The sequence below is a fragment of the Erpetoichthys calabaricus genome, chromosome 15 (assembly GCF_900747795.2).
Source record: "Erpetoichthys calabaricus chromosome 15, fErpCal1.3, whole genome shotgun sequence".
In the NCBI taxonomy this organism is placed as follows: domain Eukaryota; kingdom Metazoa; phylum Chordata; class Cladistia; order Polypteriformes; family Polypteridae; genus Erpetoichthys; species Erpetoichthys calabaricus.
Window position 1 is genome coordinate 88204786 of NC_041408.2, and position 14696 is coordinate 88219481.

General features: G+C 43.0%; 1 protein-coding gene across 1 annotated transcript in view; it reads right to left on the reverse strand.

Annotated features, from left to right (window-relative positions):
- Nucleotides 1-11348, reverse strand: part of si:dkey-103j14.5 (isoaspartyl peptidase/L-asparaginase) — a 227905-nt gene extending 216557 nt beyond the window's left edge. The window contains exons 1-2 of the mRNA XM_028820750.2: nt 11257-11348; nt 2584-2782 (exon numbers count right to left, since the gene is read on the reverse strand). Coding sequence (XP_028676583.2) covers nt 2584-2770 — 187 coding nt within the window. The 5' untranslated portion in view covers nt 2771-2782; nt 11257-11348. The remainder of the gene's footprint in view (nt 1-2583; nt 2783-11256) is intronic.
- Between the last annotated feature and the right edge of the window lie 3348 nt (nt 11349-14696).

Sequence of the window (14696 nt, forward strand, 5' to 3'; positions counted from 1 at the left end):
AATGCTTTCCATTTTTGAAGGAGACTCTCAGTGTGCCTCCTTTTCCAGGACTATTCCTCATGTGCCTCAACTTTTCATGTTTTGATACTTCTTCTGTCGAGAGTATCAAAGCCAAACTGACCAATCAGAGCAAAATCAAACCGACCCATCAAATTGGTCTGAGGGACCAGATGCACACACAATTAGCCTTGATCAAAGTTGCAATTCATGACAAATAGTAACAAACAAATTTAGGGTTTTGGAGGAATGGGCCCTTATCCTGGAAGCACTGAGCATAAGGCAGCAAAAGTCCTGGACAAGATACCAGTCAATCAGGGGGCCCACACACACACTGACATGTGAAGAACACACCAAGTTCACAGAGACAATGACTGGGTGTGGAAGTTAAACCCAGGATGACAAATCCATGATGCAGCAGCAGCATTAGCAAATTTGGGTTTGGGACAGAAAAATATTGCATTTTGCATTGCAAACAGCCTGCAGGGTTCATCATCCCAGGCATGGTGCTGTTTTCCTTCATTACACAATTTGAGATGCATGCTTTGTTTCCTTAATTAGAAAACAAAGTTGTTATTTCTAAGAGTCTATTTGTACATTGTCATCACACATTCAGTATCTACTGAGCACATGCCTGCTGAATGAATATATTGATCTGACTTGAAGAGTCTATGCGATTTTCTCAGTAAGTGCTGATTATGCTTTTACGGTGCAGAAAGGTTCTGCCATTTCACCTAATGCGGCAGTTAGCCATCATAAATGAGATAGACTGTGACACAGAAAATGTATTACTGAGATGAACAGTTTCCTCGTATGACATGGTAATTATCTAAAGTGATCCTACTCTCTTCACTCAACATCATTTAAATGGAACAACAAGAATAAACACAAAATATACCCTTGCAGTAGATCAAATAACCGAACAATAAAAGCAGCACAACTTACCTTTAGCGATAAAACTTCTAAACAAGAAGCACAAGCAATCTTTAAAAACTGTTCAAACAGCAATTAAGTTCAGAGATCAGAAATATAAATATTATATATAGGCAGTATACAGTATATATATATATATATATATATATATATATATATAGTATATGGACACATGCACACATATATACAGTATCTATCTATCTATCTATACTGTATATATGTGTGCATGTGTCCATATACTATATGATAGATAGATAGATAGATAGATAGATAGATAGATAGATAGATAGATAGATAGATAGATAGATAATGCAAAAGGTATTATATAGATGTGTAAGGCACTATATAATAGATAGGGCGAATATTCACACACACCCACCACACTCATGGGCCAATTAAGTGTCACCTAAACCAGAGCACCCGGAGAAAACCCACAGAGACACATGGCGAACATGCAAACTCCACACAGGGAGAACCTGAGATGTGAAACCAGGTCTCCTTACTGCGAGGGAGCAGCGCTACCACAGCATCAACACAAATGTAAACTATGAAAAATACATTTCACGTGTGGTGGAAATCATCTATCAATACATTTTCTAAGCAGCTTACCTAATTCACAACCTCCTTGTTCATTCAATTTGTAAATGAGGGCAATCACTGAGCCTGCAGCATTTAACAAAGACGGGCTCTACCAACCCACGTAGACACTGTACTTATCTGTAGTTCTCTAGCAATCAACTTATCAAATAAACAAAATATTCTTTGAATCCACCAAGAATAACATAATTAAAACTTTGTACAAGAAGCAATTAAATAACTCTTAATTAGACCTATGCAAACTTGTACAATGGTGTGTCAGGTCAGGTTGGGGAGCAGGCACTGGTACAGCACGTTGCCGCACTCACCACATGACAAACCAGCTCAGGACCCCCCAGGCAGACATGGAGGGTCCAGTCCCACCCTCCGGAAATGACCCTCAACCTGCAGCAGCCAGGTGTTACATGGGGGACCCATTGGCCTGGTCCAGTCACTCAGGTCCTCAACAATGAGGGTCCTGTGAGCCAGATCACCCTCAGGGAATCGGGCCACATGGCCATAGTGCCGTAACTGACGCTCCCTCACAATGCAGGTCATGTGCGTCATTCAGGACTCCGTGAGCAACACAAAGTCAAACCAGCAATACCCAAGGATTCCTGAAGAGACACAGAGTACTAAAGGAGTCCAGTCTTTGTCTCAGGTTACTGGGTAGCATCCATGTCTCGCAACCATATAGCAAGACAGGAAACACCAGGCCTCTAAGGACTTGGACCTTCATCCATTTGCAAAGATATCAGGAGTGCCACACACCCCTTTCCAGCGACCTCATTACCCCCCTATGCTCTCCCAATCCGTCTACTGACTTCATAGGAAGAGTCACCAGAGACGTGAATGTCACTGCCGAGGTAAGTAAACCTCTCAACAAGGTCAACACTCTCTCCATAGACAGACACACTGATGATGGTCGTGCCTAAGAGGTCATTAAAGGCCTGGCTCTTTGGTTTTTATCAGGACACTTGCACACTCAGACACCTCACCCAGCCTCTCAAGAGCGCCGATTAGAGCCTCCATTGACTCCACAAAGATCACAGCATCGGATATATGAAAAAGTTTTACCTGCATTCAGTATGGGATTGTCCTCCAAAGATCGAACACTGCTTTCCACAGCATCTACTGCACTTCTTCCACTGACCAGGACCTTGAAGCCCTCCAAGGCAGCAGTTTTCACAGCAGCCATGCATTCATCAGCAAAAGCATCTGGGATTGCATAGGCTCCACCATGCACCATGATCACAGGTTTCATCTTCAGTTTGGTCTTTGAATTCATGGAAAGCAAAATAAATAAATATATAAAATTAATTACATGAGATTAAAATCATTCTACCTTGAATTCAGAAAGTATTGTAGTGACCAGAAAAAGTTCAGGGCTGTTGTTTTAACTTCACTAATGTTCAGGAAGACTTTGACATGTGGCGAGTTATCTTGGTTGTCACGCACAGTAAAAGCGCAGGTTTTTTGGTTGTTGTTTTGCTCACAGGCTTGGTGTACGGACGCACGCTAAAAGCACTCTGTACTCTGAGCTAGAGCAATGACCTGTTAAGCAGCATCTATTTCATTAAATTAAATGCAAATGTATGGCTGAATAATTCTGGATCAATTCAGGTCAGGCTGGGGAGCATGCACTGGTAACAGTGCGTTGCTGCACCCACTACATGACAAAACAACTCGGGATCCCAGTTGGCAACCCCTCAGGCAGACATGCGGTCCAGTCCCACCCTCTATCTGCTGCAGCCAGGTGTTACGTGGGCGACCCCTTGGCCTGGTCCAGCCACTCAGGTCCCCAACAATGAGGATCTTATGAGCCGGATCACCCTCGGGGAAACGCCACATGGCCGTAGTGCCATAACTGACGCTCCCTCACAATGCAGGTATCGAGAGTCCATGAGCAATACAAAGTCAAACCAGCAGTACCCAAGGATTTTCTGGAGAGACACCAAAGGAGTCCAGTCTTCATCTCAGGTCACTGCATAGCATCCATGTCTCACAAACTGGGAGCACCAGGACTCTAAAGACTTGGACCTTCGTCCTTTTGTTGAGATATCAGGAGTGCCACACACCCCTTTCCAGCGACCTCATGACCACCCATGCTCCCTCAATCCATCTTCTGACTTCATAGGAAGAGTCACCAGAGACATGAATAATTCTGGTTAATGTTTAGTTAATTATTAAAGGCTTCCTGACGAATATCTTTGCCATGGATTTTTTTACCCACACCACATAGACAGCACAACAGTATTCAGACTCCTTCACTTTTTTCACATTTTGTTATATTGAACCCTTAAACTCATTAAATTAATTTTTTCTGCTCATGTATTAGGTGTGACAAGGATGGACAGAATTAGGAACGAATACATTAGGGCAGGAGTTTCCAAGTCTGGTCCTGGAGGACCACCATGGTTGCAGATTTTCATTCTAACCCTTTACTTAATGAGTGCCCTGTTTTAGGTATGCATTCAGCATTTCTTGCTTCGCATTTCCTTTCATCCTACACTTACACAGATTGTTGTAGACAAGGAACACACATGAAATGTACGTATTCCAAATAACGATATATTATTAACCCTATACAACTCCAGGCACCTCACACCCACATAAACACACTTGAGCTCTGAGAATTTTGCTACTGACTTCAGCACCTTCTTTGGGAAGGGGGGTTGTGGGATATCAGGCTGCTTGCTGCTTGTGCTGATTGACACATTTGCAAAACAGAAGATGCTGATGGAGAGGTGCGAAGGAATTTAACCCCTTAACCGCCCTCTGCCAGATACATCCGGCATCGTAGCGTTATTGCTGACGCCTTACTGCCGGAATTATCTGGCACATTTGCCTATGGTTATGTGAATGCCTGGCGCGTAGTATAACTGACAGTTTGGCGTAGGTATAATTACTACATCGTATTTCGACAACTCTGCGGTTGTATTGGCCGGTCACGTGCTGTGATTCGAAAGTGAAAGCTGTGAATATGGCGAAACGTAAACTGACTTCAAGAGAGGTTTTGCAGGCAATTTTGGACAATAATTCTGATCATGATTGTAGCAGTTCTGATGAAGATTTTAGCGACAATGATGATCAGCAACGTGCGCTGCATGATACTGTGAATGACGATGCATCGGATGATGGCGATGAGTGGGTGTATCCCCAGCATCTCAACTGGACTGCTGCCCGTTATCTGAGCCAGAAAAGAAAGATCCAAACCGTGACCGCTTGTTCAAGCTATATCCTTTGATTGACCATTTATTTGAAACATTTCAGCAGGTAAATACTGCTTGAATAAATGTAAAGTAAAAAAACGAATATTGTTCAGATTTCGCCCGGCATGGGGAATATTTAGGGAGTTGGCGGTTAAAGGGTTAAGGTGGCCTGGGATTAACGAGTTTTTTCATAGGCTTCTGTGGTATAGCGGGTCCACAGCTCCCGTTCAAAAGGCCCATTTTAAAATAAATAATCGCACTCACGGCTTAGCAAGGCGGCGTGTTGGTTGTGTGGCTGAACCAGTTCTCAGGGCGATCTGCGGTGTGGGCGTTTCTCGCCTAAGTGCACAGGTGAGAGACTGCCCGCATCCATGATTGTTCCTGGGGCTGCTAATCTGCCAAGAGCTGCCATGCCCTCTCGATATATAGAAATGCGAGTCGGCTAGAAAAAGGAAAAGAAGAAAAGGAAAGAAAGAAGAGAATGGGAGGTAGCAAAAGAAGGCAGGAAGCAGGTGGAGAGAGCCGGTGTGAGGAAGAAGGAGAGCGAGCGAGCAAGAAGAGCAGACTTGATTGAGAGAAAGCAGGCAGCTGGGAGGTGAGCCCACGAAGAGAGTGTTTGGCCGACACTCAGTGGGGCTGAAGGAAGCGGTCGCTCCAGCTGAGCATTTTAGGAGCTGGGGTGACAAGAAGAGGACACGACTGACTGTCGAAAGGAGCAGGAGTCGAGGAGGCTTTGGGCTGGTTTAGCCCCAGCGTGAGCGCCTTGGCCGCTGGGGAAATAACCCAAGTCTTGGTCCGGTTTGGAGCCCGACGTAGCCAGGGATCGATGGGCTACCAGACCAGAGTGAAAGGCAGCTGTTCCTGCAGGTAGGCAACTCTCCTGTTGAGCAGCCCAGATGGGAGTAGCAGGGGAGCCGCCATGGTACAAAGAAGACACCGAGCTCTGTGTGTTTTTAAAGGATTGCTTCTTGTGCTATTTTAATCTCATTGTTTTTAGAAGATTTTTCTGTTTGTTTTTAACCTTCTCTTTTCACTTCTAGTTTTATTTGGTTATTTATTTAAGAATGAAGACGTTTTTGAATGCACTGCACTTTATTTTGAACACCTTGTTTTTGTTGATTGTTTTAAATAAAAGCACCTTGCACTTTTGCACCATCCCCTTGCTATGTTGTGCCTCACTGCTAAGCTCATCAGTAACATTACAGACGGTGTAGAGTTCAAGGGCTCCCGGACAGATGATGGGAGCATGGAGCTGAACCCGCATCGTCACAGCTTCAGGGATTCTAATGTTAGGGGAAAAACAAATTTCAATTTTAGCACAAGGGGTCTACATACTTCATGAAGGCACTTCACAGAACACATCACGCCACTAATGACTCCTAAAATTTGATGCAATAATTTACATTTTTTACCATCTTGCCCAGACGGAACTAATCATACAATTTCAGAGAAAAACTTACATTTTGGGACCACTATAGCATTATTTCTGGCATGACTAATACACAAATAATGATCACAATGGGCCAATTTGAAAAAAAAAAAAAAAATTAAAGTTACGTCGTGGAGCATGCGTGTTTCGTGGAGGAAAGTAATTGGTTTGTTCTTCCCTGGAGGAATTTCAAAATGAAATATCAGTGGAAACTGTTTTATAGAATATATTATCAGCCTTTTGTGATTCTCTAATATTCAGAATATTGCAAAGCTGCTCTTCTCTCAGTTTATAGCTGTTAAGTAAGAAAACAAAGTATGACCTTAATTGTATAATATAGTATTTTTTTTGAAGAAAAATGATTGTGCAAAGATTAAAATGTGAGTCATTATAGCACAGTAATAAAGATATAACTCGTCTGGTGGTTAAGAAGGCCCTGTGAATATTCACTCCTGTTCTGACAGATACTGTGCACAATTGCTGTTCCTCCTTTAAGGGTCAGTGGGGCTCAGCCCCTCCAGATATTATAATTGTTATATTTCAGCCAGGGAGGGTTCCAAGTTTTGTTTTTCTTCAATTTAAAGTCTTTGATTTGAGTCAATACTAATTTTGTTTATTATTTGCTGTATTCCTGATGCCTGTGTTATGTGGCTTGTGTTTTGTGGGTGGTTCCCCAAGACGAGTGGTCACCTGTCCATCATGGACAAGGGACTGCCCTCACCACTATAAAGGCAGGGGCAATCCAACAGTCCCTTGCGGTTCATTTGAATGCACCTGGGAGTTGGTCAATGTTTTTTTGTGATTAGTTCTGCTCTTTTGGATTTTTGACCATTTCATTCTGTTCTTGACCACTCTTTGGATTTCGAATTTGGGATTTTGTTCGCCTTGGATTGCCGTTGCCTTTTTCCCTTTTGTGCTTCATACAATACAATACAATACAATTTATTTTTATATAGCCCAAAAATCACACAAGGAGTGCAGCAATGGGCTTTAACAGGCCCAGCCTTTTGACAGCCCCCGAGTCTAGACCATACAAGAAGACAAGGAAAAACTCCCAAAAAAAACTCTTGTAGGGGAAATGGAAATGGAAAATGGAAATGGAAGAAACCTTGGGAAAGGCGGTTCAAAGAGAGACCCCTTTCCAGGAAGGTTGGGCGTGCAGTGGGTGTCAAAAAATGGCAGTAGACATCCTCACTACAGTATAATAGTGCAATAGAAATATTACAAGTACAGAGCAGAATGCAACAGGAGATGATATCATATAATAGGATTTGGTTTTGTTCAGAGTCCTGGAGACCTCGGCCATCAAGCTACATCCCCCTATTGGCCATTCCACAGCTGAGCCAGCGCTGGGCCAGCCAATCCGATGAAAAGACCCCTCTACCCGATGATTCCTGTGATCCTCAATGACAGATGAAGCTTTGTGTTGCAACGGTGAATTTTTGTAAAGAATAAATCTTTTTATGTATAAAAATACTGTGTTTGCCCTTGTCACTAGTCAAGTTTGGTGGTTTTCCCCCTCTAGTTGGAAATTGTGACAGTTTTTGCGAACAGTAATAAGCTTCCCTCAATAATTTAAATTATTAACATGTTTAGCACAACCCTCAATGTTGTTTTCTTAATATTTTTTCCAATGTTCCTATTAAATGCTTACAGTAATTACCTATCTTTATAAATATTGCTTTTTGTAACATGTGAAATTGTCTTGGTGCTGGGTGCTGCCAACCAGTTTCCTGCTCATGGCGCTAGCTCTACTGACTTTCTCAGTTAGAAATCGAAGGGAGATTTTTAACAGCTTATTCAAATTTGATAAACTCTGTGGTTAAACGCACTTTTCTTCAGGTGACACTTATAGCTAAAGTAAAGGCCTTTCCTTCCTTTAGTCATTTTGAAAAGGCCATTCATGCTTGTACAGTATAACATTGTGTTTGGACTATTGAAAGGGGGATCCCTTTCATCATTTCGGCATGTGGATACTCTAATGTTTCATTGGACGAGGTCGGGGGTAAATGGTGCAAAGGCCACTTGCCATCACGGACCCCTGGGCACACATCCAGAACACCCTTATGGTAACATCTGCTCCAATTTAAACCACTTTGCAGATATCTTATTTCACTTTGACATTAAAGGGTCTTTTTCTCAACAGATACAGTACAATACAGTATTGGGGTAATTATTGACTCTGACCTAAATTTTAAATCACATATTAATTAGATCAATAGGGGAGCATTTTTTCACTTAAGAAATATAGCAAAAGTTAGACCTCTTATAACATTGCAAGATGCTGAAAAACTGGTTCACGTTTTGGTTTTAGTTGACTAGATTATTGTAACGCACTCCTCTCAGGACCACCTAAAAAAACACATCAATCAATTGCAACAAGGGCAGAATGGAGCTTCTAGAATCTTAACTAGGAAAAGAAAATCCGAGCACATCACGCCAGTCTTAGCGTTGTTACACTGGTTACCGGTGTCATTTAGAATTGATTTTAAAATATTGCTTATGGTCTACAAAGCCTTCAATAATCTTCTCCATCCTATATCTCGGAATGCCTCTCACCTTACACTCCAAATCACAACCTTAGATCTTCAAATGAGTGTCTGCTTATAATTCCAAGAGCTAAACTTGGGCGCAGTGGTAGTGCTGCTGCTTTGCAGTAAGGAGACTGTGGATTATTGTGGGTTCGCTTCCCGGTTCCTCCCTGTGTGGATAGCGCTTTGAGTACTGAGAAAAGTGCTATATAAATGTAATGAATTATTATTAAACTTAAAGGCGGCACGGTGGCACAGTGGGTAGCGCTGCTGCCTCACAGTAAGGAGACCTGCAGGGTTCGCTTCCCGGGTCCTCCCTGCGCGGAGTTTGCATGTTCTCCCCGTGTCTGCGTGGGTTTCCTCCGGGCGCTCCGGTTTCCTCCCACAGTCCAAAGACATGCAGATTAGGTGAATTGGCAATTCTAGATTGGCCCTAATGTGTGCGCTTGGTGTGTGGGTGTGTTTGTGTGTGTCCTGTGGTAGGTTGGCACCCTGCCCAGGATTGGTTCCTGCCTTGTGCCCTGTGTTGGCTGGGTTTGGCTCCAGCAGACCCCCGTGACCCTGTGTTCGGATTCAGCGGGTTGGAAAATGGATGGATGGATGGATTAAACTTAAAAGAAGTGGTGAGGCAGCCTACAGCTGTTAGGCACCTAAAATCTGGAATAGCTGACCGATGGAAATTCACGAGGCTGATACGGTGAAGCACTTTAAAAAACTGATAAAGACTCATTACGTTTACATGGCTTTCTGATAGCTTCATTTTAGAGTAACCCCGATATACTGTATATGCATTTAATTATCATTTTTCTCATGGCTCCACAATCCATACTAACCCCTACTTTTCCTGCTGTTCTTTTTCCGGTTTTCTGTGGTGCTGATCTGCGCCACCACCACCTGATCAGGGCACCATGCCGTCCCCTAAATTGATGGATTGAAGGGCAGAGGTTCACATGACCGTTATCATCAAATTCTTCCAGAAGAACCCTGAAAACCTTGAGGACTGATTGAGACCATTGATGTTAGGTAGAATGCCTAGTGGGGGCTGGCCAGGTGGTCTCGTAGCCTCGGAACCCCTGCAGATTTGTTTTTTTTTTTTTTCCTCCAGCCCCCTGGAGTTTTTTTTTTTTGTTTTTTGTTTGTTTTTATGTCCTCACTGGCCATCGGAACTTACTTTGTTCTTTGTTACTTACTATTGCCTAATCTTAGTTTTATTTTTTCTTTCTTCATCTTGTAAAGCACTTTGAGCTACAGCATTTGTATGAAAATGTGCTAGGGAGATAAATCTTGTTGTTGATAAGTGACAAAACAGCCAAACTAAATCCACTGTGATTCAATGTCCCAGGGGGTCAATACTTTCTAAAGGCACTACATGCTTCTGAAATACGCTCCAGCTCCCCTGGACCCGAAAGTGAATGATTGTGTTTTTAAATTTCCTTGTTCTTCTTTTGCAGTTTTCACATAAAAAGATTTTAAAATTTCTACACCTCTACTACAGTCTTAGGGTCTTGTTCAAAAAGTGGGACAACAAAACCCCCTACTATCCATCCATCTATTATCCAACCCGTTATATCCTAACTACAGGGTCACGGGGGTCTGCTGGAGCCAATCCCTGCCAACATAGGGCGCTAGGCAGGAAACAAACCCCAGGCAGGGCGCCAGCCCACCGCATAGCGCGCGCACACACACACACACACCAAAAACACACTAGGGACAATTTAGAATCGCCAATCCACCTAACCTGCATGTCTTTGGACTGTGGGAGGAAACCGGAGCACCCGGAGGAAACCCACGCAGACACGGGGAGAACATGCAAACTCCATGCAGGGAGGACCCGGGAAGGGAACCTGGGTCTCCTAACTGCGAGGCAGCAGCGCTAACCCCCTACTACAAACCCTTAATTTCAGGTTCATGGGGGTAAGGCCAGGTACACCAAGGTCCCTAATCTTAAAATTTAGATTAGGTGTCTAATCTTAAAATAGTGTAAGGGTGCCTAATCTTAAAGTTAAACCCTGGTGTATACGGATGGCGTCCGCTTTTTGAACAAGACCCCAGTCTTACTTTTAACTTCTTGTAAATCTGACAGTCACTGATAATTTAAGAGCACCACAAATACAATGCATTTGGGCGAAGAAATAATGGGTTTAATGCCATTCTCGCTTTCATATTCTATCATTGTAGGTTACAAACGTAACGTACATTCTTTAATAAAAAATAAACAATGTACACAGTATGTTTCCAGGGGCCTAATAATAATAAACGATTTAAGGATTTATTTACAGGCAGGAATTAACTTTTGACTACTGATTGCTGCCACGAGGTCCCTTACCACGTTTTCTAAAATCCCTCTTAAATCTTTATTCTAGTATGCAAAGCATTAATTTCAGAAACAGCAGGGCTGCATTTTCCTGAAACTCAAAACCCAAGACCGCCAGCATTTTGCAAGGACATCAGAGGGAACTGCAAGCAACAGTTGCACATGCACAGTACATTAGTTTCTTACTAAAAGGAGATTTTAACAGCTCCGCCGGGTTACTCTGTAAGTTTGTTAGTAGAAAACATGTTAAGCGTGTACTCTTACCGTCTTTCTGGTCCTTAGTAACCTGCGGATATTCAATTTGTTAACTACCTGGCTTTTTTGTGATATCGATCCAGCTGATCACAGTTAAAGACACGCGCCTGTCTTAAAATCCTGAATACAGATTGGTCGACATGCTTGTCAATCAAACATGTCGTAAAGATTTCGTCTGATTGACAAACATAGTGTCCAATCAGAATTGAGTATTGGCTGAGGGCGACGAGTACGACGTTATCGCATAGGATCGTGGGATGGCGGTCCTGACAGAAAGCTGGTATGTCACGGACAAGTGTAAAGAAATAACGGAGAACAAACATTTTTACAAGCGTTTCTCATTCGAGTTCACTGGCTGTTAAACCAGAATTCGATGTATTTGTACTGTTCTTTTATTCTGACTTCACTCTTTTGCAGATTAAACAAGGCGACAAATATTTTTCTGACTTGTGCATTTAGTTTCACGCATGGTGAAATAAGAACGTGATAAAGTTGTCAGATTACTTTTCAGCTTTATTGAAGAAGTGGAGATTCGATTTGTTCCAAACAGCCGTCTGTCATAACTCAGCAAACTGTAAACACTATTTTTTCTTAATTCGGCTTAACAATTACATGATATAACTTCACAAACGGCGGTTATAATAGCGCAACTCCAGTGGTCTTTGAATTGAATTGTTTAGATTATTTTGTTTGATTTTGTATATATACTGCTCAAAAAAATTCAAGGAACGCTTTTTAATCAGAGTATAACATCAAGTCAATGAAACTTGCGGGCTATTGATCTGGTCGGTTAAGTTACAGAGAGTTAAGTAGCAGAGGGGGTTGTTAATCAGTTTCAGCTGTTTTGGTGCACTAGAGGGGCAACAATGAGACGACCCCCAAAACATGACTGAATGGCTTAACAGGTGGAGAGAGGCCACTGACATTTTTCCCTCCTCGTCTGTTTTGTTACTCGTTTTGCATTTGGCTATGGTCAGTGGCACTACTGGTAGCATGAGGCCATACCTGGACCCTATAGAGCTGGCACAGGTAGTCCAACTTCTCCAGGATGGCAGGCACATCAATATATGGCATTGCCAGAAGGTTTGCTGTGTCTCCCAGCACAGTCTCAAGGGCATGGAGGAGATTCTAGGAGACAGGCAGTTACTCTAGGAGAGCTGGACAGGGCCCCTTGTAGAAGGTCCATAACCCATCAGCAGGACCAACCGGTATCTGCTTCTTTGGGCAAGGAGGAACAGGATGAGCACTGCCAGAGCCTACAAAATGACCTTCAGAAGGCAGGCCACTGGTATGAATGTCTCTGACCAAACAATCAGAAACAGCCTTCATGAGGGTGGCCTAAAGGGCCCGACGTCCTCTAGTGGGCACCGTGAAGCTCGATTGGCATTTGCCGTAGAATGCCAGAATTGGCAGGTCCACCACTAGCGAGCGCCCTGTGCTATTCACTGATGACAGCAGGTTCACCCTGAGCACATGTGACAGATGTGAAAGGGTCTTGAAAAGCCATGGAGAACGTTATGCTGCCTGTAACATAGTTCAGCGTAACCAGTTTGGTGGTGGGTCAGTGATGGTATATCTGGGGAGGCATCTCCATGGGGGGACGTACAGACCTAAACAGGCTAGACAGCAGCACCGCAGGACTGCCATTAGGTATAGGGATGAAATCTTTGGACCCTTTGTCAGACCCTATGCTGGTTAATCCTGATGTACGACAATGCCCGGCCTCATGTGGAGAGAGTATGCAGGCAGTTCCTAGAGGATGAAGAAATTTATACCATTGATTGGCCCCCACACTCACCTGACCTAAATTCAATAGAACACCCCTGGGACATTATATTTCGGCCTATCCGACGCCGCCAGGTTGCACCTCAAACTGTCTAGGAGCTCAGGGATGCCCTGGTCGAGATCTGGGAGGAGATCCCTCAGGACACCATCTGTCATCTCATTAGGACGTTGTCAGGCATGCATACAAGCACATGGGGGCCATACAGACGATTTGGAGTTGCTGCAATGAATTTTCGGCAAAATGGACTCGCCTGCCTGCCGCATCCTTTTTTCACTTTGATTTTTGGGGTGTCTTTGAATTCCTTGCGCTTCTGCGATCATTTAGTGACAGCCATTGAGGGAGAGGTTGAGAATACGCATACTTCAGGAATGAACAAAAGTTCAGAGAATGCATTTAATTTTAATAAGTTTAAAGTTCAGTAAGTGCAGTACAACTGTTTTAACATATCCAAAGTGTTCGCGCAGAGCTGTCATTCTTACACCAAGATAAGCAGGGAGGAAGCCAATAAATCTCTACACTGTGTGTGTATGGGTGTGTGATAGATAGATAGATAGATAGATAGATAGATAGATAGATAGATAGATAGATAGATAGATAGATAGATAGATAGATAGATAGATAGATAGATAGATAGATAGAGTGAAAGGCACTATATGATAGATAGATAGATAGATAGATAGATAGATAGATAGATAGATAGATAGATAGATAGATAGATAGAGTGAAAGGCACTATATGATAGATAGATAGATAGATAGATAGATAGATAGATAGATAGATAGATAGATAGATAGATAGATAGATAGATAGAGTGAAAGGCACTATATGATAGATAGATAGATAGATAGATAGATAGATAGATAGATAGATAGATAGATAGATAGATAGATAGATAGATAGATAGAGTGAAAGGCACTATATGATAGATAGATAGATAGATAGATAGATAGATAGATAGATAGATAGATAGATAGATAGATAGAGTGAAAGGCACTATATGATAGATAGATAGATAGATAGATAGATAGATAGATAGATAGATAGATAGATAGAGTGAAAGGCACTATATGATAGATAGATAGATAGATAGATAGATAGATAGATAGATAGATAGATAGATAGATAGATAGATAGATAGATAGATAGATAGAGTGAAAGGCACTATATAATAGTGTGGGGAACAGCCCGGACACAGACATGTAGACACCATAGTTTCACCCAACACACGTTTATTTACAATATGTACAATATAGTAGTGCACACAACCCAGTGCCGCAGCACCAATCACCCCTTGAGTCCTTGTCCACAACACAATGCCTCGTACTGTCTCTCGTACTGTCTCTAGTCCGTCTCCACTCCTCTCCACCAAGCTTTGTCCTTCTTCCTCCCGACTCTTGCCCCTGACTGGAGGGAGGCGGCCCCTTTTATTCACCCCGGATGGGCTCCAGCTGCATCCTGAGGGCCTGTAGCCACACCCCTGTGTGGCGGAAGCCCCAGCTGTGAAACCGGAAGTCCACCGGGTGTCTCCATCTCTCTTCCCCCCAGCACTTCCCGGTGTGGCAGAAGTACTGAGGTCCAACATTCCCAAGGCATCGGGGCGCCCCCTGGCGGTGACCACGGGCCCCTACAGGGTTGAGCTTCCAAGCTCTGTACCCGTGGTCCC